Source organism: Oryctolagus cuniculus, chromosome 7, assembly GCF_051225735.1.
Source record: "Oryctolagus cuniculus isolate XC-2025 breed Fujian yellow rabbit chromosome 7, ASM5122573v1, whole genome shotgun sequence".
NCBI lineage: Eukaryota > Metazoa > Chordata > Mammalia > Lagomorpha > Leporidae > Oryctolagus > Oryctolagus cuniculus.
The window spans coordinates 45107741-45134208 of NC_142873.1; the positions used below are offsets into that span (position 1 = coordinate 45107741).

At 53.4% G+C, this 26468-nt stretch overlaps 1 protein-coding gene across 6 annotated transcripts in view; it reads left to right on the forward strand.

The window, feature by feature from the left end:
• The window catches only part of GATAD2B (GATA zinc finger domain containing 2B), a 100664-nt gene extending 90720 nt beyond the window's left edge, over nucleotides 1–9944 (forward strand). For 5 of the 6 annotated variants that reach the window (XM_051857274.3, XM_051857273.3, XM_051857275.3 and 2 more), the window contains 8 exons: nucleotides 61–192; nucleotides 490–621; nucleotides 1104–1274; nucleotides 1710–2025; nucleotides 3735–3937; nucleotides 5276–5386; nucleotides 5544–5661; nucleotides 6265–9944. In XM_051857274.3, coding sequence (XP_051713234.1) covers nucleotides 61–192; nucleotides 490–621; nucleotides 1104–1274; nucleotides 1710–2025; nucleotides 3735–3937; nucleotides 5276–5386; nucleotides 5544–5661; nucleotides 6265–6398 — 1317 coding nt within the window. In that variant the 3' untranslated portion in view covers nucleotides 6399–9944. The remainder of the gene's footprint in view (nucleotides 1–60; nucleotides 193–489; nucleotides 622–1103; nucleotides 1275–1709; nucleotides 2026–3734; nucleotides 3938–5275; nucleotides 5387–5543; nucleotides 5662–6264) is intronic. The other variant, XM_017345861.4, reaches the window with a different exon arrangement.
• Nucleotides 9945–26468: the final 16524 nt, after the last annotated feature.

Below are 26468 nucleotides of genomic sequence, written 5' to 3' on the forward strand. Positions count from 1 at the left end.
CTTGCAGGAAGGGATTCTGGATACCTGTTGCCATCACTGACGGTCTCCTTGTTTCCTTAGGGGAAAGGCATTGAGGAACGGCAGCAGCTCATCAAGCAGCTGCGAGATGAGCTACGATTGGAAGAAGCCCGACTGGTGCTATTAAAGAAACTGAGACAGAGTCAACTACAGAAAGAGAATGTAGTCCAGAAGGTAATACACCCCAGAAACAAGGGACTAGAGGAAAGAAAGAAAAGATCGTTTGAGAATGGGCTGCCCAGCCTGGCTCATTCTTCTCTGTATGTAGCTTCTATTAGTCTCTAGAAGCAGTGATTTCTTTTCTGTCTTAGACTTTAATCATGAAAATCTTGATTCCATTTTTCTCATTTTTTCCTCCTGGTGAACAGGAGCTTCACATTGACAAGGAATTTGAAAGTCTAGAAATGTATCCGAGTCCCTCCTGTAATTGGTGGCCTTTTTCACAGTCTCATTTTCTCTTCCCTCTCCCAGACTCCAGTTGTACAGAATGCAGCATCTATTGTTCAGCCGTCTCCTGCACATGTGGGACAACAGGGCTTATCCAAGCTTCCCTCCCGGCCTGGGGCCCAAGGGGTTGAACCTCAGAATTTGAGAACATTACAGGTATGTGACCCACAGTAGGATCATAGTGTTGAAGGGCCCAGTCTATTCACTCTCTTTTAGGGCTTTTCTGGTGGTGATGGAAGAATCTGGCCATGATAGGGGTGTTACCACTACAGACAGTCCTGTTGATCCTTTATGACATAGCTGAGTCTGCAGTAGAAGGGTGAACAGCCTGCGTCTGCCACTCTCGTTTTTCTTCTCTAGGAAAGGTTTCCAGCTTCTCTAGAGAAGGGTTTGATCATTTTTAAACTCTCTAATCATACAAGATTAGAGAGTTATTACCAAAAAAGCCAGGAATTTCTTATGAATCAGGGTATACAGTGGTGGTCAATTTCCATAGATCATTAGATGAAATTACCAAACCTGACTATGTTACTCCTGTGTTTCTATTCAACTACGTATGTTTTAGGCAGTGTTCTCTCCTTTTGCATTTTGTGAGGCTTTATTACCACCTGTGACTAGTTTTTTCTCTTCCCCTTCAGGGTCATAGTGTCATCCGTTCAGCAACCAATACCACCCTCCCACACATGTTGATGTCTCAGCGTGTTATTGCACCAAACCCAGCCCAGCTACAGGGTCAGCGGGGCCCACCTAAGCCTGGCCTTGTACGCACCACAACACCCAACATGAATCCTGCCATCAATTACCAACCAGTAAGAGAATTATGATGTGGAAATAGAAATTGTTTATTTGCTTTTCTTTTGAAGTACCCATAATTTCTGTACATAGAGAAATTCTATGACAAGGGTAAGGTGAATGGAGGTTGAATTGAGCATTCCCAAAAGTGGAAGCTTTGAGGAATTACATGTGAATATTAGTGGGGAGAGAGGATATATAGCAGAGTAGCCGTAAGCCAATATATTCTAGCAACACAGAGAAGGATCTAGAAGATGCATGACAGAAAGCATCCCCAGTCTTTATTTTTCTCTTAACAGATCTTTTGCAGTGAATAAGTTGCTCACTTCCTATCTTGGGAAAGTTAAGTAGTCCAAATTAGGATCGGATAGAGTCCTCTGCCAAGAATGCATGTATTGGTCCTATCTCCCATATACCAGCCATCAATGATAACTATTCTCAATCTATTTTAGCAGTCAAGTTCTTCTGTTCCCTGTCAGCGCACAACATCCTCTGCCATCTACATGAACCTTGCTTCCCATATTCAGCCAGGGACCGTGAACAGAGTGTCTTCACCACTTCCAAGCCCTAGCGCCATGACTGATGCTGCCAACTCACAGGCTGCAGCCAAACTGGCTCTTCGCAAACAGCTGGAAAAGACACTCCTGGAGATCCCACCCCCAAAACCTCCTGCTCCCTTGCTTCACTTCCTGCCTAGTGCAGCCAATAGTGAGTTCATCTACATGGTGGGCTTAGAAGAAGTCGTACAGAGTGTCATTGACAGCCAAGGTAAGATATTTCTGCTAATCAGTCTCCTTATCTAAGCAATAGGTTGTCAAGCCTGATTAACTTAAGCAGAGTATCAGAGTACTGTGCAATATTAAATAGTTTCTTTTTACTATTGCGAAACTGCTACCCATCTCTTATTTACAGGCTGTTGGGGGAGCAACATATCAGAAGAACTTTTTTGTATGTGTGTATCTTAGGCTTCATATTTTTATTGTGGGGGCAGTGTTGTTAAGCCATAGTGGTTTAAGCCACTGCTTACAGTGCTGGAATCCCATATCGGAGCACCAGTTCAAATCTGAGTTGCTCTGCTTCTGATCCAGCTCTCTGCTAGTATACCTGGGAACATAGCAGAGGATGGCCCAAGTGCTTGTGTCCCTGCCACTGATGGTGGGAGATCTGGAAGAAGTTCCAGGCTCCTGGCTTCAGCCTGGCCCAGCCCCAGTCATTGCAGCCATTTTGGTGAATGAACTAGCAGATGGATGATCTCTCTCTCTCTGTGTCTCTGTCACTCTGCTTTTAAAATAAATAAATCTTGAAAATTGTATATATATTAAGTTTTATTGATTATTTTGTGTATTTACATATTTTTTACAGTATATTTCTCTTAAATGGTGCTTAATGTGATACATATATAATTTGATGGTTAGAACTTGTTTTTAATATCAATATTTGGCATTGTGGTGAATTACCATAATTGATCCCTGTCCTTTGAACATTTGTAGTTGAGAAAATACACATACTGACATAGATAACTAAGTATGGCCACAGAAAAGCCATAAAATATCACTGAGCCAGACTATGGAGCTGTTTTTTTTGACAGGCAGAGTTAGAGAGAGAGAGGCAGAGGGAAAGGTCTTCCTTCTGTTGGTTCACCCCCCAAATGGCCGCTACGGCTGGCGCTGCGCTGATCCGAAGCCAGGAGCCAGGTGTTTCCTCCTGGTCTCCCATGTGGGTGCAGGGCCCAAACACTTGGGCCATCCTCCACTGCCTTTCCAGGCCACAGCAGAGAGCTGGACTGGAAGAGGGGCAACCAGAACAGAATCCGGCGCCCCGACCGGGACTAGAACCCGGGGTGCCGATGCCGCAGGGGGAGGATTAGCCTAGTGAGCCGCGGTGCCAGCCCAGACTGTAGAGTTTTAACACCATATAGTCTAAACTTACAGAAGTTGTTAAATTTTCCAAACTACAGACTTGTGAGAACATCTTACAGGCAAGGAAAGCCCCTAGAGGACTCAGTATTGGCTATAAACAGATCACAAGGTGACTAATTCAGACGCTGATAACTAAAATCATGAATGTATGTATCAGGGATAAGGATAGTCTAGAGTCAGGAGATGTGAAGCAGTGAAAGGATTGCTTGAGTTCCATGGAGTCCTTTGACTCTGAATTGACAACAGTATTTTCTTCTCAAGGTGATAAAGTAGAAAATCAGAAAACATGGATTCTTTTTCCCAGCTCTTGTCATTTAGGAGTTGTTTTATTTCTTAGACCGTTTCCTCATTTGTAAGGAAAGATGGTACTGTCTGAACTCCTTAAAGTGATGTTGTTAAAATGAAATGAAATTTTTGTTTTATTGAAAGTATTTTATAAATTGTAGAGTATTTTTGTAGAGTCCTCTCTTAGTTCAACAGAACAGACTCCTGGAAAGGTGCTGTTTGATGAGAAGATAGGAGATGTGAAGCCGTTGTGTTTTTTCTGTTGGCATCTAGGCAAAAGCTGTGCCTCACTTCTGCGGGTCGAACCCTTTGTGTGTGCCCAGTGCCGTACAGATTTCACCCCTCACTGGAAGCAAGAAAAGAATGGTAAGATTCTGTGCGAGCAGTGTATGACCTCCAACCAGAAGAAGGCCCTAAAAGCTGAACACACCAACCGACTGAAAAATGCTTTTGTTAAAGCCCTTCAGCAGGAACAGGTAAGAATTCTGACTCCTGCCCAGCAGTCAGTTGTACAGTTTGGGTTGTTTTTTTTTGTTTTTTTTTTTTTTTTAAGATTTATTTATTTACTTAAAAGTCAGAATTACACAGAGAGGAGAAGCAGAGAGAGAGAGGGAGGTCTTCCATCCGCTGGGTCACTCCCCAGATGGCCACAATGGCTGGAGCCAGGAGGAGTTTTTCATGTTACCTACAAAGACTTGTGGACCTCGGAGCCTAGGTTTCCTTTTATCTTTATCATTCTGTATTTCCTATTTCCATTTGACTATTTTTGATTAGGTAGGAGCATAGTAACATGGGTGAGGTTTAGGAAAAGGAACAAAAGTCTTGAGACTAGTAACTTTTCCATTGCACTAAAGAAATCCCTCTTAGCTTCATTTTGTCCTCAAACCATGGATTTTGGTGGGAGGAATTTATATTTGGAATAGAAATCTGAGGGAAGCGAATGTCTGGAGTCCATATCTGACAAAGGAAAGTGTGTACTATAAAGTAGCCCATTGAAGAATATTGGTGCTGGATAGAGTATGTGACCATCTGTAGTAGCTACAGAAGATCTTGAAGAGTGGAAAATGTGTTAGGAAATTCACATTCCCAATTTGTTACCAGTTAGACTCCTTGGAGTAGCATCATGAATCTTCTGGAAAATAAATAGGCAAGGATCAAAAATCACTCATAATTCACAAGCTTTAATTACATTAGTAAGCTCATTGCCCCTACACAGCTTCCTCCAGCCAGCTTGTGAGAGCTTGCTTTCCTGAACAGAAAGAGAATCCTTTAATCAGTAAAGCAAGTTGGCTGCTTGTACCTGAAAATCTCAGGACAGCCACCCCCACCAATCTCTTGCCTTTTCTATATCCCCCAAACTAACTGGCAACATTAGAGATAAGAAAACATCTAGGTTTTCTGGTTAAGAAATGGAGTACTTGGGACTGGCACTGTGGCGCAGTAGGTTAATCCTCCGTCTGTGGCGCCAGCGTCCCATATGGGCGCCGGTTCTAGTCCCAGCTGCCCCTCTTCCAGTCCAGCTCTCTGCTATGGCCTGGGAAAGCAGTAGAAGATGGACCAAGTGTTTGGGCCCCTGCACCCTCATGGGAGACTAGGAAGAAGCTCCTGGCTCCTGGCTCCTGGCTTCGGATCGGCGCAGCTCCAGCCGTTGCAGCCATCTGGGGAGTGAACCAATGGAAGGAAAACCTTTCTCTCTGTCTCTCCTTCTCACTGTGTATCTCTGTCAAATAAATAATCTAAAAAAAAAAAAAAAAAAAGAAAAGAAAAAGAAATGGGGTACTGTCCTTCCAAACTGATGTGATGACTCCCAACAGGAAATTGAACAGCGATTACAGCAGCAGGCAGCCCTCTCCCCCACTACGGCTCCAGCTGTGTCCAGTGTCAGTAAACAAGAGACCATCATGAGACATCATACACTTCGACAGGTGAGGAACTATTTCCCTAATCCTGATTTCTCTCAAGGACTCATCACCCATGTATCCCAGTTTGGCCTGCCTCCTGTGGTAAATCATACCACTCTTCTTTCCATCCAGTTATCCTTCCATCTTGGCAAAGTTACATTATTTGTCTCCATTGTTGCAGGCTCCACAGCCCCAGAGCAGCCTCCAGCGTGGCATACCCACATCTGCCCGCTCTATGCTTTCAAATTTTGCACAGGCACCCCAATTGTCTGTGCCAGGTGGCCTCCTTGGTATGCCAGGTAAGGATTTGAGAACTTTTCTTGGGGGTCAGCTGGTTATTCACAGTTCTTAAACAGCCCCTTTAGCTGAATTATTCCATCCTTTGCTTTTGGGCATACTTCTTACTCTTATTAGCATGTCTGCTAAATTCATATTTCATATCAGTTATAATGCAATAGGATTTTGGTGGCAAAAACAGCATAGATCTCTACCATTATAAATTTAGCATCTCATGTGCTTGTCATGTCTAATGGACATGCAGTTATTGATTTCTTTTGGCCAGGACAGCAGAGTCAGGTATCTTGTTTGAATGCTTCATAATCAGTGGGCCAAAGCAGATTCAGTGATTCTGTATCTTTGTTTGATCATTTCCCTGTCACCACTGTGTCCTATACCATCAGGACTATGTATGTCATTTCTGGTAGGATTGCATTTTCAGGAAGAGTTTGCCTAAAGCTTGGGAGTAGGAAGGAGTAATTGCCAAAATAAAGCTTGCTAAATCTGGACAGGTGCAAGTAACTTCTAATGTTTCCTCCCCATCTCCAAACAGTCCCAAGGTAGTGCAGAACGGAATGTCATTTCTCCTTTAATGCATGCCCTCCACTTTTGTCTCCTGGATCTAGGTGTCAACATTGCGTATTTGAACACTGGCATCGGAGGACACAAAGCCCCCAGTCTGGCAGACCGACAGCGTGAATACCTTTTAGACATGATCCCTCCCCGGTCTATATCGCAGTCCATCAGTGGGCAGAAATAACGCCTGTTCCACTTGTCCTGCCCCAACCTTGAATCCTTTGCCCCTTGAATCCTCTCCCATGCCCCAACTTCCGTCGCATGCAGTGCCTGTACTGGTGCCTACCATACACGGAAAGCAAAACAGAGAAACAGAAGACAAAAGATAGAAATCAACAACACACGCCCTGCCCCGCCACCTCCCCTTTACTTCACACTGCTGCGATCTGTCCTGCCACTCTGTCTTCTGCTCTGGTTTTCTTTAACAGTGAAGTGGATCTTTGCCTCTGGTGGAGGTCAGATGAGGTCCTGGGGAGAATCTAAGCCCTCTGACGTGTGTTTCTAAAGTCTGTTTTATGCTGTAATTATTATCATTTTTAATGATGTTGTGTGTCTTCCCTTTGTTCAGTGGACGGTTAAACTCCCCCCCCCAATCTTTTCCTTTTCTTTCTGCGTACCAGTCTTTCTTTTTTTATTATTATTATTATTATTTTTTTTTTTTTTGGTAAACACAAATAACATTCAGTGAAATGATAGGAACATTGCAGAGTGCAGCAGGGTCCCCAGCTGCCAAGTAGGATGTGAGTGGGAGTGGCAGAGGCAGAAGTTTTGAGTGCACTTAACCTGAGTCGGGGCAGAGTTGGCATCAGAGGAATGGCCAGCTGTGGGTGTGTTGGGGCTGGACTGTTTGGGAGGCAGTGTTTAGAATTGAAGTTGGGCTCTAAGAATGAGGGGAAAGAGCCTGGAAGGAGAAGCTTTAAAACTCCCCCACTCTGGAATTTACCCATGGAGGAGGGGGAGAAAGAGAAATAATGGTAAGCATGATGGTGAGCCAAGGAGGACCGAGACCTGGTTCTGGCCTTCTGGATCCTGGGGTATAAGTTGGTTTCTGACCCCATTGGGACATGGAAGTCTATTCCAGGCCAACTAGCCCAAAATTATTTCATCTTATTTTATTTGTAAAATTCTCCCCCACCCCACCCCGTTTTTAAAATCCTGATCCTCCCCCTCTAACCACAGCTCCATCTATAATATAGAGGAATGGCTGTTGCCACGTTGAGTTTGCTGGGTGTCCTAGAAGTTGGAATGGGTATGAGTGAGTCAGGTGACAAAAGGAGGACCTAGACTTAGAAGGAGGAAGAAGGGATTTTTCCCCCAACAGTTGAGAGGCTCACATGTGTCTGTCCCTTCACTTCCTGAGAGCCAGGAAGCAAGGGTGAGAGCATCTAATCAGGTCAGAGTCGTGCCCTGACACTGCTGCACTAGCTGCAGGACCAGCTCAGAGCCAGGCTGCTCAGATCAGAACCAACTCTGGATCTCTGCGAGACAAGTCATTCTTCTTCCCCCCCCAGAATTCTATTAATTTTGCTTTGTTTTATTTTTATTTTTTTCTTAAGCGCTACTAATATAGAGAATGAATTGAATTGTGCAATGTTGCTATTCTGGTGATTGGGGAGATTAGCATCCCATTTGCCCACGCTGTGGGGGAAGAGGGAGGGGACGGGGCTGTTTCAGGTAAGAGAAACCCCCTAGAGTAAGGGCTTCTGCTCCCCTCATGGTTGCGTCCACCTGCCCCTCCAGCTCCAGAAGCTGTGGGAGGTGCTGGGGGTGTTACTAGCAGAGGTCTGAGGAGGATTTCAATATTTTGCCCTTGAAAAGCCACCTAAGAAAGTTCCCTCATTTTTATTTTTAAAAATTAAATAATTTTTTAAAGTAAGAAGGCACTTTTAAAATTAACACACACCCAAACTGCACATCTTCCCAATAAAACTTGGGGGTGGGGTGGGAGAAAGAGCTGAAATCGGGCTCAGTTTCCCACTTTGGCCTCTACTCTCTGCACCCCAGTGCCACTGTGGGTGATTGTACTGGCCCTACGGGCCTTCCTGGCTTTTTTTCTTTCCTCCCTTCCCCCAAATTCATTGAGCACTTAATTAAGGAGCAGAGATGCAGCTAGTGTCTGGGCTCCCCACGCGGTGAAATGATCTGGAAGCGAGACACTAGACAGGTAGTGGTCGGGTCGTTTCAAGTATTTTTCTGGGGAATGTGGTACCCCTGACTGTAAGTGGTGGGAGAGGGAGGGGGGTTAATGGAACTGGGTCTGGGATTATTTTAGAATTATATATATATATATAAAGATATATTCTTACATCTTTTCTTTGCCCTCTGTGCTTTGAAAGCACTGGATAAGAGCATTTGGTTTTGCTTTTCTCTCTTCCACAAAATTGGAAGTGTGTGGGGGTTTTTGTGTTTTTTTTTCTTAATGTTTTTTACAAGTCATCTTGCCTTTTGGCATGTCTGTCTAGCCTCCCCCCCAACCCTCCCCCCCATGATGAAGTGCCATTTCTGTTACATCTCCCCCTCCCCCAGCTCAGAGGTGCTCAGAGGTACAAGGTACCCACGTTTGTCAGTTGAGATTAAAAGTAAGGAACAGAGAATGTGCAATACCGTCTGGCTGGGGGCTGTCCCTGCCCTGAGCTGAGTCCCTTCCCTGGGAGCCAGGCCACCTAGGAGTGGGGTTTGGAAGTACAGTGTGTAGAGATGGGGGGAGAGAAGGGAAAGGAAAGCCCATAGTCCAGCCCCACTTGGGTGCTGCGGCCATCCGGGAGAGGGTGGGTCTTCCCTGGTTTGAGTCCCCTCAGGGTCAGTTACATGAAAGCTGCTTGTTGACTAGTGTAGCTCTGTGACCCTTTGCTCAATTGCCGAGGTTTGATTTCCTCGCCTTCTTCTCCCAGTGTCCCTACCCTTCCCAGGGATTAGCACGGGGGTGAGGTTGTCTTAATCATGGTGAAGTATTAGCCTTCCACCTCCTCCCTCCCTTCCGTCTCCTCGTCCATCCGATTTCTCAGTTCTCTGCTTTTTCATCACTGATGACCTTGTCTCCGTCCAAGCCTCATTATTAGAATCCATCCCCAGGCCTTGGGCCTTCCAGACACTAAGCCTTGTGCCCCAAGGATAGGAGGAAGGACCCTCCCCCACCGCAGCCCTGGGCTCTGAAGCTCAGCACATTGGTAGAGTGTGGATCCCACTGATTCTGCCTGGATTCCTCCATCTCCAGGCACTGAAGTCATTTATGGACAGTGTCTTACTCCCTCGAAACATGGGACAAGGGTGGATTAGTAGTAAGGCTTGGGGAAGCCTGGGAGACAGAGGTCTTTATTTGTCAGTTTTATTTTGTCATTTGACCACAGCATCTGGATTCCCTTCATCCCTGGAATAAGTATTTTTCCCACATTTTTGGATATATGTATGGTAGACAATTTTTTTTAAGACACAGAGATAAATGTTTTCCTGCTTTGGTTACCTTTCCTTTCCCCTTTAAAAGGAGTTAGCTATAGAACTGCTTTGTAAAGATGCTTCTTGATATTTTACTTTTGTTCCTTTTCCCCAGCCATTCCTTTTTCTCCCCAATCCTCCAGAAGGCATAACCCTTCTCTCCACACACCCCACCCCCACCCCGCCCTAGGCTCCCTTCCCTTCCATCAAGACCTTCATTAGCTTATGATATTTGCTGCCGAGATGTTATAACAAGGACTCATTCGTGTATATAAGCTATTTCTTGATCCATTTAAAAGGAATTGTACATTGTGTAGAAAAAAAAAAAAAAACCTGAAAAAGAGAAAAAAAAGCCCTAGCCATGGATATTGTGAAACTGTGTTATGTCATTTTGTAATGTGCCCGTTTGTGTATGATCCGTGCAAAAGGGTTTCTGGGGAAGGGGAGGGGGTAGGGAGGCAGGGCTGTGGAGGGTGGGTAGGGGAGTGGGCCGGGCCCAGCACACTGAGACTGGCAGCTGCTCCAACCCCACCCCTCCTTAGAGATGCCACCTCCCCCACCACCCACCCCTAATTTGTGCCTTGCCTCCCCACCCTGGAGTAGTCCCTCCGGGTCACCAGCACTGCCTTGGCAGAGCCCACTCCCTACCCCAACCTGCCCACCCTCCCTACTCCCCAGCATTAGATTGATACTGTGGGGAAGTGCTGGGGGTTGGGAGGTAGCTGAGGAATGGGGCAGTTCCCGGGGGCATCGAAACCAAGTATTATGAATTGTAATTGTATTTGCACTGTTTTTTTTTTCCTCTGATTGCATCAGCATCTATACAATATACCTATATAACAAAATTCAGTGTCAAGCTTTCTTATGCAAGGGATTAACCCCACCCCACCCCTCCCCACCCCCTGAGAAGAGAGAACCTGATCTCATGGACCTTTTGAGAGTGGATTGTCAAGGGACAATGGAGAGGGTTTTTAGTAAGACATCCTCAGGGGTCTTACCAGGTGAGAGCCACACATATCTGCAGTTTTAGGCCAGGTCTACTGAGGGGAAGCTGGGCTTCTGTGCTTGCCAGGGTGGCCAGTCCAGGGCCGTAGAGAGTAGAGAGAGGAGCACTCACGCAGAGGGCAGTGAGGGCACAGTGCGGAGATCAGGGCTCTCCTGTGGACCTGCCGTGTGACCTTTTTGGTAGTTAGATGTCTGGGCCTCAGTGTGTATCTGTGAACTGAGAGGGAAGTCATCCGGCCACCAGATGGAAAGTTCTGTGCTTCCTTTCTACCCACCAAAAAAAAGAAAAAAGAAGCGGAGAAAATGTGGCACTGAAAACCAAGGAGGAAATTAAGGTGACAAGTGTTGAAGTGGTTCTGTGTGGGTGATGCCCTTGGAGAACTGCCTGCGCCCTTGTGTTCACCTAGATATGGGAGAGGCAGCTCCCACAAGTGATGTCTAAAACATCACTTAGACTGGTGATACAACATCCGCCCCTAAGTTTCTAGTTCTCTAAAAACGGGGACCAGGCCTCAAGGCCGACCTCACAACCAGCCACAGAGCCCTTAAGGGTAGTTGACCAGTGAATGTCCCAGGTCGGTGGTCTAGTTACTTAGTCCCCTTGTGAGCTCCAGGAAGTGAAACGTCCCTGTCGTCTGGGTGACAGAAGAGCTCAGAGCCCACATCTTGCCGTCTCGCCTCAGATCTCTGAACCCCCAGCAGGCAGCTGTCCACAGCCTGTCTCAGGAGCCCAGTTCCCCCCCGGCCTGGGCTGACTGTTCCCACTCTGTAGGTTGGCTGGCAAGGCCTGGAGAGGACGCAGGGTGGTGGGTGAGGCCTTGGCGAAGGTGGAAGGGTAGATTGGGGTTGGGGGGTGGGGGAGCAGGGAGGTGGGATGGGGACTGGCCTTCCCTGTATAGGGTGGGTGGGAGGGGAACAAGACCCTTTTGCACAACTCTCTTAAGTTTCCTTTATTTTTTTTTAACTCATTCTAATTTTCTGCATTGTGTTTGGGAAATAAAATGAAAAACTAAGACCAATAGAAACTGGTTTTCAAAAAGGCAAATACACTCCCATCTGTTTCAGATGCTGCTGAGCGTTTCAGCAGTGACAGATTCAAATAATAAGCTAATTTTTGGAGAAAGGATTAAAAGAAAAAAAACTTTGTAATATTTATCACTTGCAAGCTATGTTTAATAAAGAAAGGAATGGTTTCTAAACTTCCCTGTGGCTTGTGTTTTAATCATGGTGGCAGTCTGGTGGGAGACATTTAGGGGTAACAGGTAACCTGTGGGTGGTACTCCTGCAGTGCACCCCTGGGGTCTGCCGTGGGTGTGTGCTGCTGTGCTCCCTCCAGTTCTGGAAGCCACTGACTGCTTCAGTTCCACGGTGATACAGGGGAAGCGGGCTGAGTGTCCATTCCATCCCAGGGAGAGCTGTGGCCCTGCTGCCCTGGTCCTTCTCAGCACCCTACTCCAGTCTAGAAGAGTCCTTGGTGGTGTGCTGGTTTCTCCATGGAGGGACCTTAGAGCAACAGGGACTCAAACGCTGCTCTGCTCTTAGCAAGTGAACTGCAGAAGACAGTTCCTTAACTGGAGGCAGCGTGCCCTGACAGACCTGCAGCTGCCAGCTCGCCACCTCGTCACTCCCTCCCCCAGGTTTTCTTTTCAGCCCAGAGCATTAGCAGAGCCCACTGGTTGGTTGGTTGGTTTTTATTTCTCCAGGCCCCACCAGAGGAAAGGATGTCCTTTCCTCAGGACTTTGAAGATTGGGGTTATTCTTGGCCCCCATGGCCCCTGCCACCTTTCTCCCTAGGGGGAGCTGCTTGTGCACCTGTGCAGAGGGGGCCATCACGGGGCATGGTGCAGCCTCGCTGAGGTCTTGTCATCGGCACGGAGCAGACAAGGTGCAGGGTCCCCTGAGCCCCGGCTTTCCTCACCACACCAGTCAGCGCAGGGGGAGAGCTTGGTGGAGGGAGTGCCTGCGGCTTTGGCTTGCGGGCCTGCCAGCCGGAGGAGGGACTACAGGGCACTGGGTGGCGCAGGCAAACGGAGGAGTAGAAGATTGACGGGAATAGAGAGGGGAGGGTCCCCCATAGCCTCTCTGCTCTGGCTACAAGGGATTCAAGAGCACCGACACCCCAACAGCCGAGGGAGGAGAGATGCCGCGGAAGGGCCCGTGCATTGAGTCTGGGGCGGGGAGATGGTATCTGGCTCTCAGAGATGTAGGGGACTCAGGCCCCCTTGCCCACCTGCCCATTCAGACCACGAGGAGTGCAGGATGTGTGTCCTGGCTCAGACCTCAGCTTGGGCGCGTGGTGATGGTAACTAAACCAGACAAGGGGCACAGTGCGGGTGAGGACAGAGCCCCTTGCTCGCTGCCCCCTTTGAGGGGAAGCCTTAAAGCTGTATCTCTTTGGGTAGGTTCGTATTTGGATCCAGTAGAAGTACTGGAGAGGGTACCAGACAGGAGCAACTGAGCTGGGACAACTGCCAGCAGAGCATGGTTTAGTTTGTGGTAAAAAACTTTCTTCCATTTTTTGAGGTGCAGGGGTGAACAGAGAAACCACAGCTCTACTCCCGCCCGGGCCAGGCCTGCCCTCCCTGGAGAGGTGCTGAAGGGCCTTTGGTTCTTTCCTGGCTCTGGAGTGACAGGGACAGGTGAGATAGATTCTTTGGTGGGTCTGAAATTAGAGGTGTCTGGGAGGGAGCGGCCACCAAGGGCGCTAGGCCACTGGCGGCTGTTCCGTAGTCACCTGAGGGTGAAGGAGGTGGTCAGGCCTCTGTCCCAGCCTCCCGCACTGACTCCCCCTCGCTGGGTGATGAGTTCAGTCTGCTCTCGCAGCTTCCCTCCACTCCAACGCTGGCCCCGACGGCCTCCAGCTCTGTCTGGGGCAGTCAGAGGGACCCCTGCCTGCGAACAAGCCTCCCCAGATAGGAGAGGTCAGCACTACAGCCTCCCTCTGCCTTCTGCCCGGCGTGGAGAGGGCAGGTGCAGGTGCCTGCCCTCCGAGGCTGCCATCCTCTGACTTGGAACCGCAATCGCTCCCCGCCCTGCTCGTGTAAGCCCACCCAGCCCCTTCCACTCTTGGGACCACATAGCGCTGAAAAGAACTGGCTTGCACGCGTTCTGGGAAAGCTAAGAGCTCTCTTTGGTCCTATGCTGCAGATCCTGTGTGTTCTCTAGCGGTTTTCCACAGTAGCCCTTACTCGACTCTTCCCAGGAAGAGGCAGAGGACGCAAACAGTAAGGGCGGCCAGCAACAACTCCAGGCAGAGAGCTCCGCACAGCCTGGCTGCAGAAGCACTCAGCCGTGGGCTCTGTGGACACGGTACCATCTGTCTGAGGACCAGGGTGAAGGCAGAGCCGTATCCTCTTCTCCCTGATCAGTGGCAGCCCTTGGTCCCCTTGGAGAGTGGTCGGGACATCAAGAAAAGAGACCGCGAGCACTACCATTACCTCCCCGTTGTCCCTGCACGCCTGCAGCCTGATCTCACAGAGGGCGGCGGGCTCTGTGGGGAGCAACAGGCCTTGCTGGCCCAGCAAGCTCTGCCTGGGGTGAGATCACACTGGGGAGTGGGTTAGGGGCCAGCTCAGCAGGTTAAATGGTTGCTTGGGGTGCCCACAGCCCATGCCAGAGTGCCAGGAGTCTCGGCTCCTCCTGACGCACCTCGGAAGGCAGCAGACAAGGAGTCAAGCACTTGGGCCCTGGTCACTCACATAGGAGACCCAGATGGAGTTCCAGGCTCCTGCCTGGCTTCAGCCTGGACCAGCCCCGGCAGTCGCAGCCATTTGGTGAGTGAACCAGTGGATGGAAGATACCTCCTGTGTGTGTAAAAGCATTTCAAATACATTTTTTTAAAGATTATTTATTTGAAAGGCAGAGTTAGAGAAGGAGAGAGCTTGCCTTTACTCACGGCCGGCTGCTCCTGGTGCCTGGGTGGATTAGTCAGGCCTCCACGGAGAGCAGGGAAAGGGGGTTGCACACAATGGGAAAGGATGAGGACGAGAAATGGGCCTCCAGCGTCAAGGGGAAGAGCAGTGAGGAAGCACCAGCAGGCCCTGTGCCAAGCAGCCCAGAGAGCCCCAGACCCAGAGCCCTGGGCAGAGGCCAGGAGGGTCTGCAGGAGGCTGGGGCCCAAAGAGTGAGGACTTGCCCTGGACACCAGCAGCTGGGGACAGAGCGGGCTACAGCCATGGACTCCTGGCCCTTGGCCCAAATCCAGAGCTTAAAGCCCTCTCCACCCACCCCACACTCACCGGAGGGCCATCACGTAGTTGATGACGTCCCCGTGGGAGGGAGGTGGTTCCCAGGACACTCGAATGGCAGAAGTGGAGGCAGCCACAGCCCGAAGGCCCCTGAGAGCAGGGGGTGGCTCTGGGCCCCTGTCAGAGCCAGGCAAGCCGGCTGTGCTCTGCCTCACCCCGATAGATGGCCTCACCCTCCAGCCCAGCATCAAACACAGACAGCTGTCGGAGGCCCTTCTCCGTGAGACACTGTGGATGCGCCTACGGTGGGGCGGGGCCTCCTGCAGGTGGGGCACTTGCTGGAATGGAAGGGAGCTTTGCTGGGGGCGTGTGAGAGTGTGGGTTTCAGAGTAGACTGAGGGACACGTTGCATGTAGGGGAGATGGACGCAAGACAGGACAGAGGAGCTGGGCAGGGGCATCTCCATTGTGAGTCAGCCAGACATTAGCCCCAGGACTCAGCACTGGCCCATTCTTCAATCAGACCAGACCCAAATGGAGCTCAGGGACACCCTGGGCCGCGCTGGTGGAGACGGCGCTGCTGCCTGGGGCCTTAGACAAGGACGGTGGCTGCAGGGCAGACAAGGGAGAGGAGGAAAGGGTTGTGAGACCCAGCTCCGGTGTCAGCCCGTCTGAACCCTCCTCGGGGAGCTGGGTGCTCTGGGACCCTCCTCTCCCCAGCCTTGGGCTTACACTGCACAAGCAGGTGCACAGGAAGCACGCACAAGCTCCCCCACCCCCGCACAGGCGGTGGACCATTCTGGAATATTCTGCATCGTTCCAGGTGGTCAGACAGTATCACATCCTAACAGTTCTGCAGTTCCTGGCTGAACACTTCCACACACCAGGCACCACCCTGTAAGCCCCAGCCTATGAGGTACTTGTATTTGGCCCAGCTTCCCTGAGAAACCCAAGTGTCAGAGCAGTAACAACCTGTCCCATGACGGAAGGACTCCCACCTGAGTCTTGGTAGCCAAGGGCAGCGGACAAGCAGCGCCCTCTCCAGCCACCACGGGCTCCTTGAAGGTCTGGGAGAGTCTGTCTCCCTCTGCTGCTCACCCCAGGGTGTGTGTCTGCCCTAAGTATGTGCTAGGGGCATGGCCTGGGGCCTGGGTCTCCAGCTCCCACCCTGGGGAAGAATCTGTATGGACCCCCAGCTCTTTTCCTGACACTTGGACAACTTGAACCCTCAGCAGGTGCCTGCTCCTCCTACTGACCTCCCTGAGTCTCTCTGGCCTTTCGCTCCCTGGCTCCCGGGGCACCAGGATCCCACGCCTGCTCTTGACGCCCAGCGTCTGCCCAGGGGCACAGGGAGTATGCTGTCCTTTCCTGCCCTCCTGGCCCAGACGGGGGAATGGGGCGGGAAGTAGGAGGCCGGTGGAGAGCCTGATCCCCACCTCCTGAGTCAGTTCCAGATCAAAGACACAGCAGCCCCCCCCCCCCTTTCCGTCTGCAATTCAAAAATTATGCATCCTTTGGTAAAATTTTGTCCGACCTGTTTTGAAAGTTTGCGCTGGAGCGCCGTGAGGCTTTAGCACGTGCGCTTGCTGCGTTATACCCTGGAGCCCCCTAGTGGCCACCTCAGGCATTACTTCCCCTCGGGGACACCTGTCGTTTCTCGGCTTTGTGGAGGTTAGAGACGCCTCGGTCTCAGTCTCCCGCCAGGCACCAGCTCCTCACAGGCCCTGCTGTGGCCCGCATTTGGACACAAATCTCTCCCACCCGACTTGGCCTGCAAGTGTGGTTGTACTGGGTGTTTAGGCCCAAGCAAAAAGCTGTTGCCATCCTCACCCCCAGGAGGAACCCTGTGTAATACAGCTACAACCACACACACACATATACACACGCACACACCTGCAAATGCACACACACACACAAGTACATGCACACATCCACACGCATGTGTCTACACCACAGGCTGATTCAGCCCCCATTCCCAGCCCATCAGGGCTCCCGCTGCTGCGTAGATGCTGCCCAAACTCCTTTCCCAAGGGGCCTTGCCTGCCTCTCCCTCAGCAGCTCTTTCTTCCCCTGAATTGTACCCGTTCTGTGACCCAGCAACCCAGAGCCGCCCGCGTGATGTGTGCTGTGCTCCCTCCCCACCTGCCTGCCCTCGGCTGCCTTTCTCCACTCACCCTTCAACACCCAGCGTCGTGCAGCTTCCTCCAGAAGCCCCTGCCCATGCCTTGTCCACAGGGCCTCCTCTCTGGTAGGCGGTGAGCTCCAGGAGGCCGGTGAGGGACCAGGCCTGCCTCCTGGCACCTTTTCTGCGGCATCTCACATATGGCAGGTTCCAGCGTCCAGCCCGGGCCTTGCGTACCTCTCAGGGTCAGCTGGCATCCTGGCTGTGGCAGGTATTGGCCACATTTTGTGGCACGCAGCAGTAGGTGCCCACGTCAGCCTGGCTCACACCAGCGATGTGGGGGTGCAGAGTCAGGGGCCAGGACGTGCGGCCAGCCGCCCAGCCCGCCAACCATCTCACATCCAGGCCGGCTGCCGTTCACCTGCGGTCAGCAGTGCTCTGGGCTCAGCCACTGTGCTCCCAGGAAAAGGGGGGCTCAGGCAACCCCGGGGCAGGCACTGGAAACCGGCGACGTCACCCCCTGCACCTCCTGGGACTCTGGGTGCTGGTGGAAGCTGGACAGAGCCAGGGCATGGGGGCTCCTGAGCACAGAGAGGGAGGGCCCTAGGCTTCTCTCCCCACCTCTCCCCCCGCAGCTCGGAGCCCCCATCTGCCACTTCCTGGACCGCCTCACTAGACAGCCTCCCAGTCCCGTGTCTCTGTCTCTGTCTAGTGACTCCTGACCGACACTTTACAATCCCACGCTACGAAGACAGGTGTAACCCAGGCTGCGCTTGCTGTCGCATTCACTACCGCCTTCGTGTTCCTTTTTCATCTGGCTTGAAAGAAATTAAAATCCTTCTACAGGCCCTGAAATGTACTGTTGGCCGACCTCGACCCGGCACCGCGCCCGCCCACCCCTTCTCCCCAGGGAGTGTCCAGTTCCTTCCCCGCCAGCTGCACGCAGGCCCTGGGGCTCACCCGCAGCACAGGGTGGGGGTCTGGGCCACACAGCGGGAAGGGGGCAGGGCGGAGGCCAGGGCGGCCAGGTGCAGGGAGGCGCCGCCAACCTTGGCCAGGGCAGCCCCCACCCCCGCAGGGCAGCCCCAGCGGGTGCTTGCGCAACACCACCGGGTCACCCTGTTCCCCGCACGACAGCCAGCCCCGGGCCTGCGGCGCCGCCGGTCGGGACAGCTGGCCACGGTCCGCATGCGGCGGCCTTTCGTGGCCCACCGCCTCCCCTTTGGCTCTGCGCCGCCCGAAGGCTGGGCGAGGGGGCCAGGAGACCGCGCTCCACTTTGCGGGGCTTCCGGGCAGCAGGGGAGGATCCGGGGACGGGGAGGTGGGTGGTGAACAGGGCTGCTGCGCTGTCCGGGGAGGGCACAGTGGCAAGGTCGGACAGGGGCTGAGCCATGGGTTCCTGGTGGACAGCGGGGTCGCCCACCCTCCCGCGCCGGCCGTCCGGCCATCCGCCCATGGTGTCAGCTTCCCAGGAAGCGGGCTCTCAGCCCTTGCTCTCCCGCTGCCAGGACACGCAGGCCCCGAGTAGGCAAGGAGCCAGGCTTGGACTCACAGAGGTGGTCTCACAGAGGCCATGGACAGGCCGCGGCAGAGGCCCCTACAGTCTCAGAGGCACCCACAGACCATGCTGTCTCAGGCCCAGAAACACCTGCGCAACTGCAGGCCCCATCCCCAGACCCCTCCCCCACCGGCAGGTACAGGGACTTGGCCCTCACCCCAGCAGGTGCAGTGGGGGGCTCAGCCAGCCTTGGTGCTCTCCGCTGTGTCCTACCTCCCCAGCACCTGCTAACCAGTCACCCCACCTGATCCCCAACTTCCCTTCCAGCCGGCTCAGCCCCCAGACTGCACCTGAAGCCTTAGATCCCAGAAGTCCTGGCTCCATAGCTCTTCCCTGCCCACCCCCCCTCCCCCTCTGCTGACCCAGCTTCTCCACCTGCACTTGCCACTTCTGCCCTCCTCCTCCCTCCTGCCTCCCTCCCCAGAGCTGGCCCACCCCCTTTCCCTGCTGCCTGTGTACCCCCACCTGGCCATCCCCAGTGATCCCCCTCAGAACCCCCCCCGCATCCACCCACCTTGGCCCCCTGCACCAGCTGGGCTCCCTGGGTCTCAGGCAGCTCCCCAGCCTGGGGGCCCTGGGCATCTACACTCCACTCTTGGGTGTACAATGGTGGGGGCCTCTGGGAATCTGGGGGCTGAAGTTGGCTAGAGGCTGGAGGCGGACAGCCATATTTCCCTCAGACCTCCTCCAGAAGTGGGGTCTCTCTCTACTCTCAGCCCGACCCCTCCCATCCTATCCCCACCATCCCCTCCTCCCAGGGCCTGGATAGTTGGGGCAGGGAAGGGGTGGAGGCTGGGCCGATGGGAGCAGGGCAAAGTTGGGGGTCAGACCTGCCCCTCTCCCAGCCTGTGTGGCCTGCCTCTCACTCCCTCTCAAGTTTGACCAGAAGTGGAGTTCTAGGGGGCACTTGGGGCATCTGCTTCCCCAAAGCCCATCTCTGGGGATCTGGGGCTTTGAAGTCCAGCTTTGGGGTCTCAGGGAGGAGTGCAGAGCCCCTGGCCCACTAGCGGTGTTGCTGTCCCAGGTGCTGAGCCAGGGCCCGGGTGGGGCATTCATCCCGTTGGTCCAGGTCAAGCCCCCTCAGCCCCTCACCATTCATAGTGTCCCTTTCTAAAGCCCTTCTCTCTATTCTTGTTGGGACAATGGATTGGGGCCGCCAGCCCCACCCACCCCTTCCTAACCGGAAGGAAGGGGCCCAGGCCCCTCCCCTTGCCCGGCTCAGAAGGGAGGGGCTCATTTGCCAAGGGTGCTTGGGGCTCAGACAGGAGCGGATTTGGGCTCCAGCTGTATCTGCAAGACCCCAGCCCCCTGCAAAGTGCACAATTGCCCAAAGGGTGCAGGCAGCTCCTGGGCAGTGTGGCGATATCCACACTGGAGCCCAGAGGCTCCAGGCTGTCCGACCCCGACCCAGTGACCCAGTCCCGCCCTGACGCCTGTCCCCCCGCCCCACCTTGCCTGTCAGCCTCTTGCCTCCGGCTTCACTCCCCTGGTCCAGGGTGCCCTCGCCTCATTAGTACAAGCTGTCACCCTCAGCCTGTGTCCCAGGCTGCTTGGCTAGCCTAGTCCGCTGGTGCTTCTCCTAGCCCGCTCTTCTCCCAGCCCTGCTGAACTTGGGGCCTGTGCTGCAGGCCTGGCTGCCCTGACACTCTGCCTACAGGAGAAGAGCTCTCGCGGCCTCCCCACTGCACCACCCCCTGCCCTGCACCTCTGTGTCCTGGGACCACCCCTGCCCTCGCCTGGCCTCCTGGCTCAGAGCAGCGTGGTTGGGGGAAGGGCCACCGACCCTGGCTCAGGGCGGTGTGGTCCAGGTCACTCACGGGCTGTGTGACCTTGGGCAGGCAAGCTTCTCTCACTGAGCCTCTGGTTGTGTGTGCCAGGAACACCTTCCCCCAAGAGCGGGAGGAGTCAGGCGGTCCGGGCCAGGCGTGGAGTGTGGCGCTGGAAGTGTTTTAGCAGCTGGATCGTGGCCCCAGGGCTGTGTGCTGAATCTTGCCCCTGCAGTTAATATGCTGACCTCTGGCCCGCAGGCTGGCTGCACTGGGAGCTTGTAGGAGACACTTAGGCTGCAGGCGGGGTCCCCGTCACGTGTCCGATTGGTGGTCTTAGGTGGAAGGGAAGAGCAGAACAGGAAGGCGGGACCGCAAGCCAGTGAGCAAGGCCTCGCCTGACCTGAAGCCTTGATCTTGGGCTTGGGGGTCCCCGGGTCTGTGAGGACCGAATCCCCGAGGCTCTCGCCTGCTGAGTCTCTGTATCCCGTCAGGGCTGCGTGCGCCTGCTGAGATGCCCTCACTTCCCTCTCTGGCTCTCCACTCCTGGGAAGATGCCTCGTGGCCTGCAGCGCTCCCGGGCCACCGCCGAGCCCACGTTCCAGTGTGGCCGGCCTGGCATCCCTCACCGCTCTGCGATCCGCTCAGCTGTGCCAGGCAAGACGGCCGGGAGTTGTGAGCACCAGGCGCCACGCCTCGCTCGTGAAGACTTTGCTATTTTTTACTAGGAGCAGCCGCCCAGAGATCTAATTTACACACCAGAGAGCTGGCCCATTGGAGCCACAAGGTCACTGTCTTCTTTGTTCACACCAGCATCATCATCTACACATTTTATTTTATTTTATTTATTTTTTGACAGGCAGAGTGGACAGTGAGCGAGAGAGACAGAGAGAAAGGTCTTCCTTTGCCGTTGGTTCACCCTCCAATGGCCGCCGCGGCCGGCGCGCTGCGGCCGGCGCACCGCGCTGATCCGATGGCAGGAGCCAGGAGCCAGGTGCTTTTCCTGGTCTCCCATGGGGTGCAGGGCCCAAGCACCTGGGCCATCCTCCTCTGCACTCCCTGGCCACAGCAGAGAGCTGGCCTGGAAGAGGGGCAACCGGGACAGAATCCGGCGCCCCAACCGGGACTAGAACCCGGTGTGCCGGCACCGCTAGGTGGAGGATTAGCCTAGTGAGCCGCGGCGCCGGCCCATTTTATTATTTTTTTAAAGATTTATTTATTTTACTATTTGAAAAGCAGAGTTAGAGAGGCAGAGGTTAGAGAGAGAGGTCTTCCATCCACTGGTTCACTCCCCAGATGGCCACAACGGGCAGAGCTGGGCTGATCTGAAGCCAGGAGCTTCTTCCGGGTCTCCCACACGGGTGCAGGGGCCCAAGGACTTGGGCCATCTACTGCTTTCCGAAGCGCATTCACAAGGAGCTGGATCAGAAGTGGAGCAGGGGCCGGTGCTGTGGCGTAGCGGGAAAGCTGCCGCCTGCAGTGCCGGCTCCCCTATATGGTCGCCAGTTTGAGTCCTGGCAACTCCACTTCCAATCCCGCTCTCTGCTGTGGCCTGGGAAAGCAGTGGAAGATGGCCCAAGTCCTTGGGCCCCTGGATCGGCATGGGAAACCCGGAAGAAGCTCTTGGCTCCCAGCTTCAGATCGGTGCAGCTCTGGCCATTGCAGCCAACTGGAAAGTGAACCAGCAGATGGAAGACCCCCTCTCTCTCTCTCTCTGTAACTCTGACTTTCAAATAAATAAATAAATCTTTAAAAAATACTTTTAAAGAGCAAAGCTCACGTCCAGCACTGCGGCTCACTAGGCTAATCCTCTGCCTTGTGGCGCCGGCACACCAGGTTCTAGTCCCGGTCGGGGTGCCCGATTCTGTCCCGGTTGCCCCTCTTCCAGGCCAGCTCTCTGCTGTGGCCAGGGAGTGCAGTGGAGGATGGCCCAAGTGCTTGGGCCCTGCACCCCATGGGAGACCAGGAGAAGTACCTGGCTCCTGCCATTGGATCAGCGCGGTGCATCAGCCGCAGCGCCCCAGCTGCGGCGGCCATTGGAGGGTGAACCAACGGCAACGGAAGACCTTTCTCTCTGTCTCTCTCTCTCACTGTCCACTCTGCCTGTAAAAAAAAAAAAAAAAAAAAAAGAGCAAAGCTCACATAAAAAAGAAAAAGAACACTTCCTCATCAACTAGGACAATAGGTGACCCCGACATGCACTCCACACAGGAAGGGAGGGACAGATGCTAGCTCTTTCCTCCAGCTAGAAAAAGGAGTTGTACTCTCTCCACGCGCTTCTCTTCCTCTGCCTCTTGGCCCCCCTCCTAGCGTCTATCTGATCAGACACTGTTCGCGTTCACCGTTTCAAACACATTCACCCAGCCTTCTACTTGCGCCAACAGCAGGCTGTGTTCTCGCTGCTCCCATCCCTTGGCCTCTTGGCTTTCTGGCACAACAGGTCCCAGGCTCGTTCTGGACATTTCCTGAACACACCTCAAATCAACCACCCGTTCCTCCCGGGCGCCAGGGAGTTCATAGCTTTCCAGGGAGTGACATTGTAGGATTCTTTATTTTATATATTTTTCTTTTGTTCAAAATATTGACTCCAATATGTGTATTAGCATGCAATATGACATAATATAGTTTGAAATAATATTACTGGGCCGGCGCTGTGGCACAGCAGGTTAACGCCCTGGTTTGAAGCATTACATGTATGCGCCAGTTCAAGTCCCAGCTGCTCCATTTCCAATCCAGCTCTCTGCTATGGCCTGGGAAAGCAGTAGAAGATGGCCCAAGTCCTTGGGCCCCTGCACCTGTGTGGGAGACCCAGAAGCTGCTCCTGGCTCCTGGCTTTGGATCAGTGAAGCTCCGGCCATTGTAGCCAGCTGGGGAGTGAACCAGCAGATGGAAGACCTCTCTCTCTCTCTCTGCCTCTCCTCTCTGTGTAACTGTGACTTTCAAATAAATAAATAAATCTTTAAAAATAATGATAATATTTCTATTAACAGGCACACTGCTGAAAGAAATGTAAGATATCTTTATTTTTCCTTAGCGAAGAACAAACTCTCACAAGAGTTTCCCTGCAGGGGCCAGCATTGTGGTATGGTGGGCTGAGCTGCCGCCTGCCACACCGGCGTCCCATATGGGCGCTGATTTGAATCTTGGCTGCTCCACTTCTGATCCAGCTCTCTACTAATGCAGCTGGGAAGGCAGAGGCAGAGGCAGACGGCCCAAGTACCTGCTGTCCTGCCAAACACAGGGGAGACCTGGACAGGGTTCCAGGCTTCTGGTTTTAGCCTGGCCCAGCCTCAGGTGTTACGGCCATTTAGGGAGTTGAACCAGTTGGTGGAAGCCCTCTCTCTGTCTCTGTCTCTCTCTGTAACTCTGCCTTTCAAACCAATAAATCTTTAAACATATTGGAAACATCTGTCCACATAGAAACTTGTATACAAATGTTGACAGCAGTATTATTCAAATAGCCAAAAGAACCCAAATGTCCATCAACAAAATGTGCTGGGACCGCACACGGGGATGTTTCTCAGGCACAAGCAGCATCGAGGCCCTGACCCACGCTCCCAGGGGTGCGAGCCCTGGAAACAGAATCCCGAGGGAGAGAAGGCAGACCCAGAGGCTCCGAAGTCTGCGATTCCACGCACGTGAAATGTGCAGCATAGACGAATCCAGAGTAAACACATCTGTGGTTGGCAGGGTCGAGGCTGGGGAGAACAGCCGCTGCTAACGGGTAGGGACTTCTTTTGGAGAATATTCTAAATTAGGGGCGATGGGTGCAGACCTTCGTGAATACACTGAAACACAAGGGGGACCCTTAAAGGACGTGAATTGTACCGTAGGCAATCCCTCCTGGCGTTCCTCCCCCGGAGGCTCTCCGGGAACTTCGGTCCCGCCTCGCCCCTCCCAGCCTCACTCGGACCGTCGAAAGAGCGCAGGCGCCTCTCCTGGGTGGGCGGTGCGGAGCGGCGCGCCCCGCCCACGCAGCGTGACCCCGCCCACCAGCCCGGCGGGCTCCGCCTCTCCCGCGTGCTATGGCCGTGGTGGGCGCGAGCTGGGCGGTTGGCCGGGCGGGCGCTGTCCGCTCGCCCGAGTCGCCGGGAGCCGGCCGGGGGCCGCCGGGGAGTAGGCCGAGCTCCGGGCCGCAGGGCTCGGCGCCGGCGAGTCAGCAGCGCCCGGAGCGGCCGCCGAGCGTCACCCGCTGCCTGAACTCTGCGCGGAGGGCCCGCGTGGTCAATGTTTGATGGTTTGCAGGCCGTCGTGCTAGCTTTGCTGCTGTAGCGCAGAAACAGCCGCAGACAATTATAAAGGAATGAGCATGGCCGTGTTCCAGGGCAGCGTTCTTATGGACACAGACTTGAAGCCCCTGTAATTTTTATATGTCATGGAATATCCTTTTGATTTTTTCAAACATCTAAAAATATAAAATCCGTTCTTGAGCCGCTGGCTGTAGGAGAGCAGGCGAGGGGTTTGCCTGAGGCCAGTCTGGGATCAACCACCCCTAACTATCCCTGGGGAAAGGGAGCTCACCTCCACCCGATGATCAACTGAGTTCAGCTTCGCTATTTCACAGTCTCATTTGAGTTTATTTCAATGGGTTTTGGGTAGGAAATCCTAATTCTTTTTTTTTTTTTTTTGACAGAGTGGACAGTGAGAGAGAGAGACAGAGAAAGGTCTTCCTTTGCCGTTGGTTGGTTCACCCTCCAATGGCCACCGCGGCCGGCGCGCTGCGGCCGGCGCACCGCGCTGATTCGATGGCAGGAGCCAGGAGCCAGGTGCTTTTCCTGGTCTCCCATGGGGTGCAGGGCCCAAGCACCTGGGCCATCCTCCACTGCACTCCCTGGCCACAGCAGAGAGCTGGCCTGGAAGAGGGGCAACCGGGACAGAATCCGGCGCCCCGACCGGGACTAGAACCTGGTGTGCCGGCGCCGCTAGGCGGAGGATTAGCCTAGTGAGCTGCGGCGTCGGCCCCTAATTCTTTAGTCATTAAAAAAAAAAAAAAGATTTTTGGGGGCCAGCGCTGTGGTGGAGAGGATGGAGCCGCCACCTGCAATGCCGGCATCCCATATGGGCTCTGGTTCTAGTCCTGGCTGCCCCGCTTCTGATCCAGCTCACTGCTATGGCCTGGGAAAGCAGTGGAAGATGGCCCAAGTCCTTGGGCCCCTGCACCTGTGTGGGAGACCCAGCTGAAGCTCCTGGCTTTGGATCGGCCCAGTTCCAGCTGTTGCAGCTAATTGGGGAGTGAACCAGTGGATGGAAGACCTCTCTCTGCCTTTCCTTCTGTGTGTAACTCTTTCAAATAAATAAAATAAATATTTTTTTAAAAAAAGATTAATTTACTTGAAAAAGAGGTAGAATTACAGACAGAGGGAGAGAGATATCTTGCATACATGGGCTGCACCTGTGGCATCTGTGGGTCTGCAGAGACCCGAGGTGTAGGCCAGCCCTGTGCAGTGAGGGCACTTGACCAAGTCCATGGAAAAGGAATTGAAAGATAGCATGGACTGGCCAGACTTTCAAGTACCCTCTAGTGTAATGTGCACCATGAATGTAATTCTAGATTTTTGAGTTGCTGCATTTTAAACAGCAAAAATAAATGAAATTAACCTGACACAATTTTACTCAGTCAACCCAAGATAGCATTTCAGCGTGCAAACAATATAAAACCACTCTTAATGAAACACTTAACTGTTTTGTTCAGTGCGTCCTGTGCTGACGGCGCATCTTGCCCTGGCCACTTGTCCAGTTCTCAGTAGTCACATGCGGTGAGTGGCTACCACGCCAGACTGTGCGGGTTGTAGATGCAGTGAAACAGGAAGTGTGGGGAAAAGAGCCGTGTGTGTGTGTGTGACTCCACAGGGAGGGGTGGCCTGCGAGGCCTCTGCGGGGTCAGGCTCGGGAGAGCAGCTGCAGGGGGTGCCTTCCCACCTGGCCCCTGGCCTGCCTGGCCGCGGCTGTCTTCCTGGGGCAGATGAGAAGGTGAGCAGTGAGGGACACTGCTGGTGTACCAGGCCACCACACCTCGGGGAGCGTGCGCCTCGCCAGTCTCCCAGCGCGGCCGCTCTGAGCTTGCAGGGGGAGCGGCAGGGTTGGCAGCGGCGATGTGAGCTTGGCAGGGGAGTGCGTGCGCTGACCACTCACCCCGGGGCTGAAGGGGAAAGGTGACCCAAGGGGAGGCACAGAAAACGCTAGGA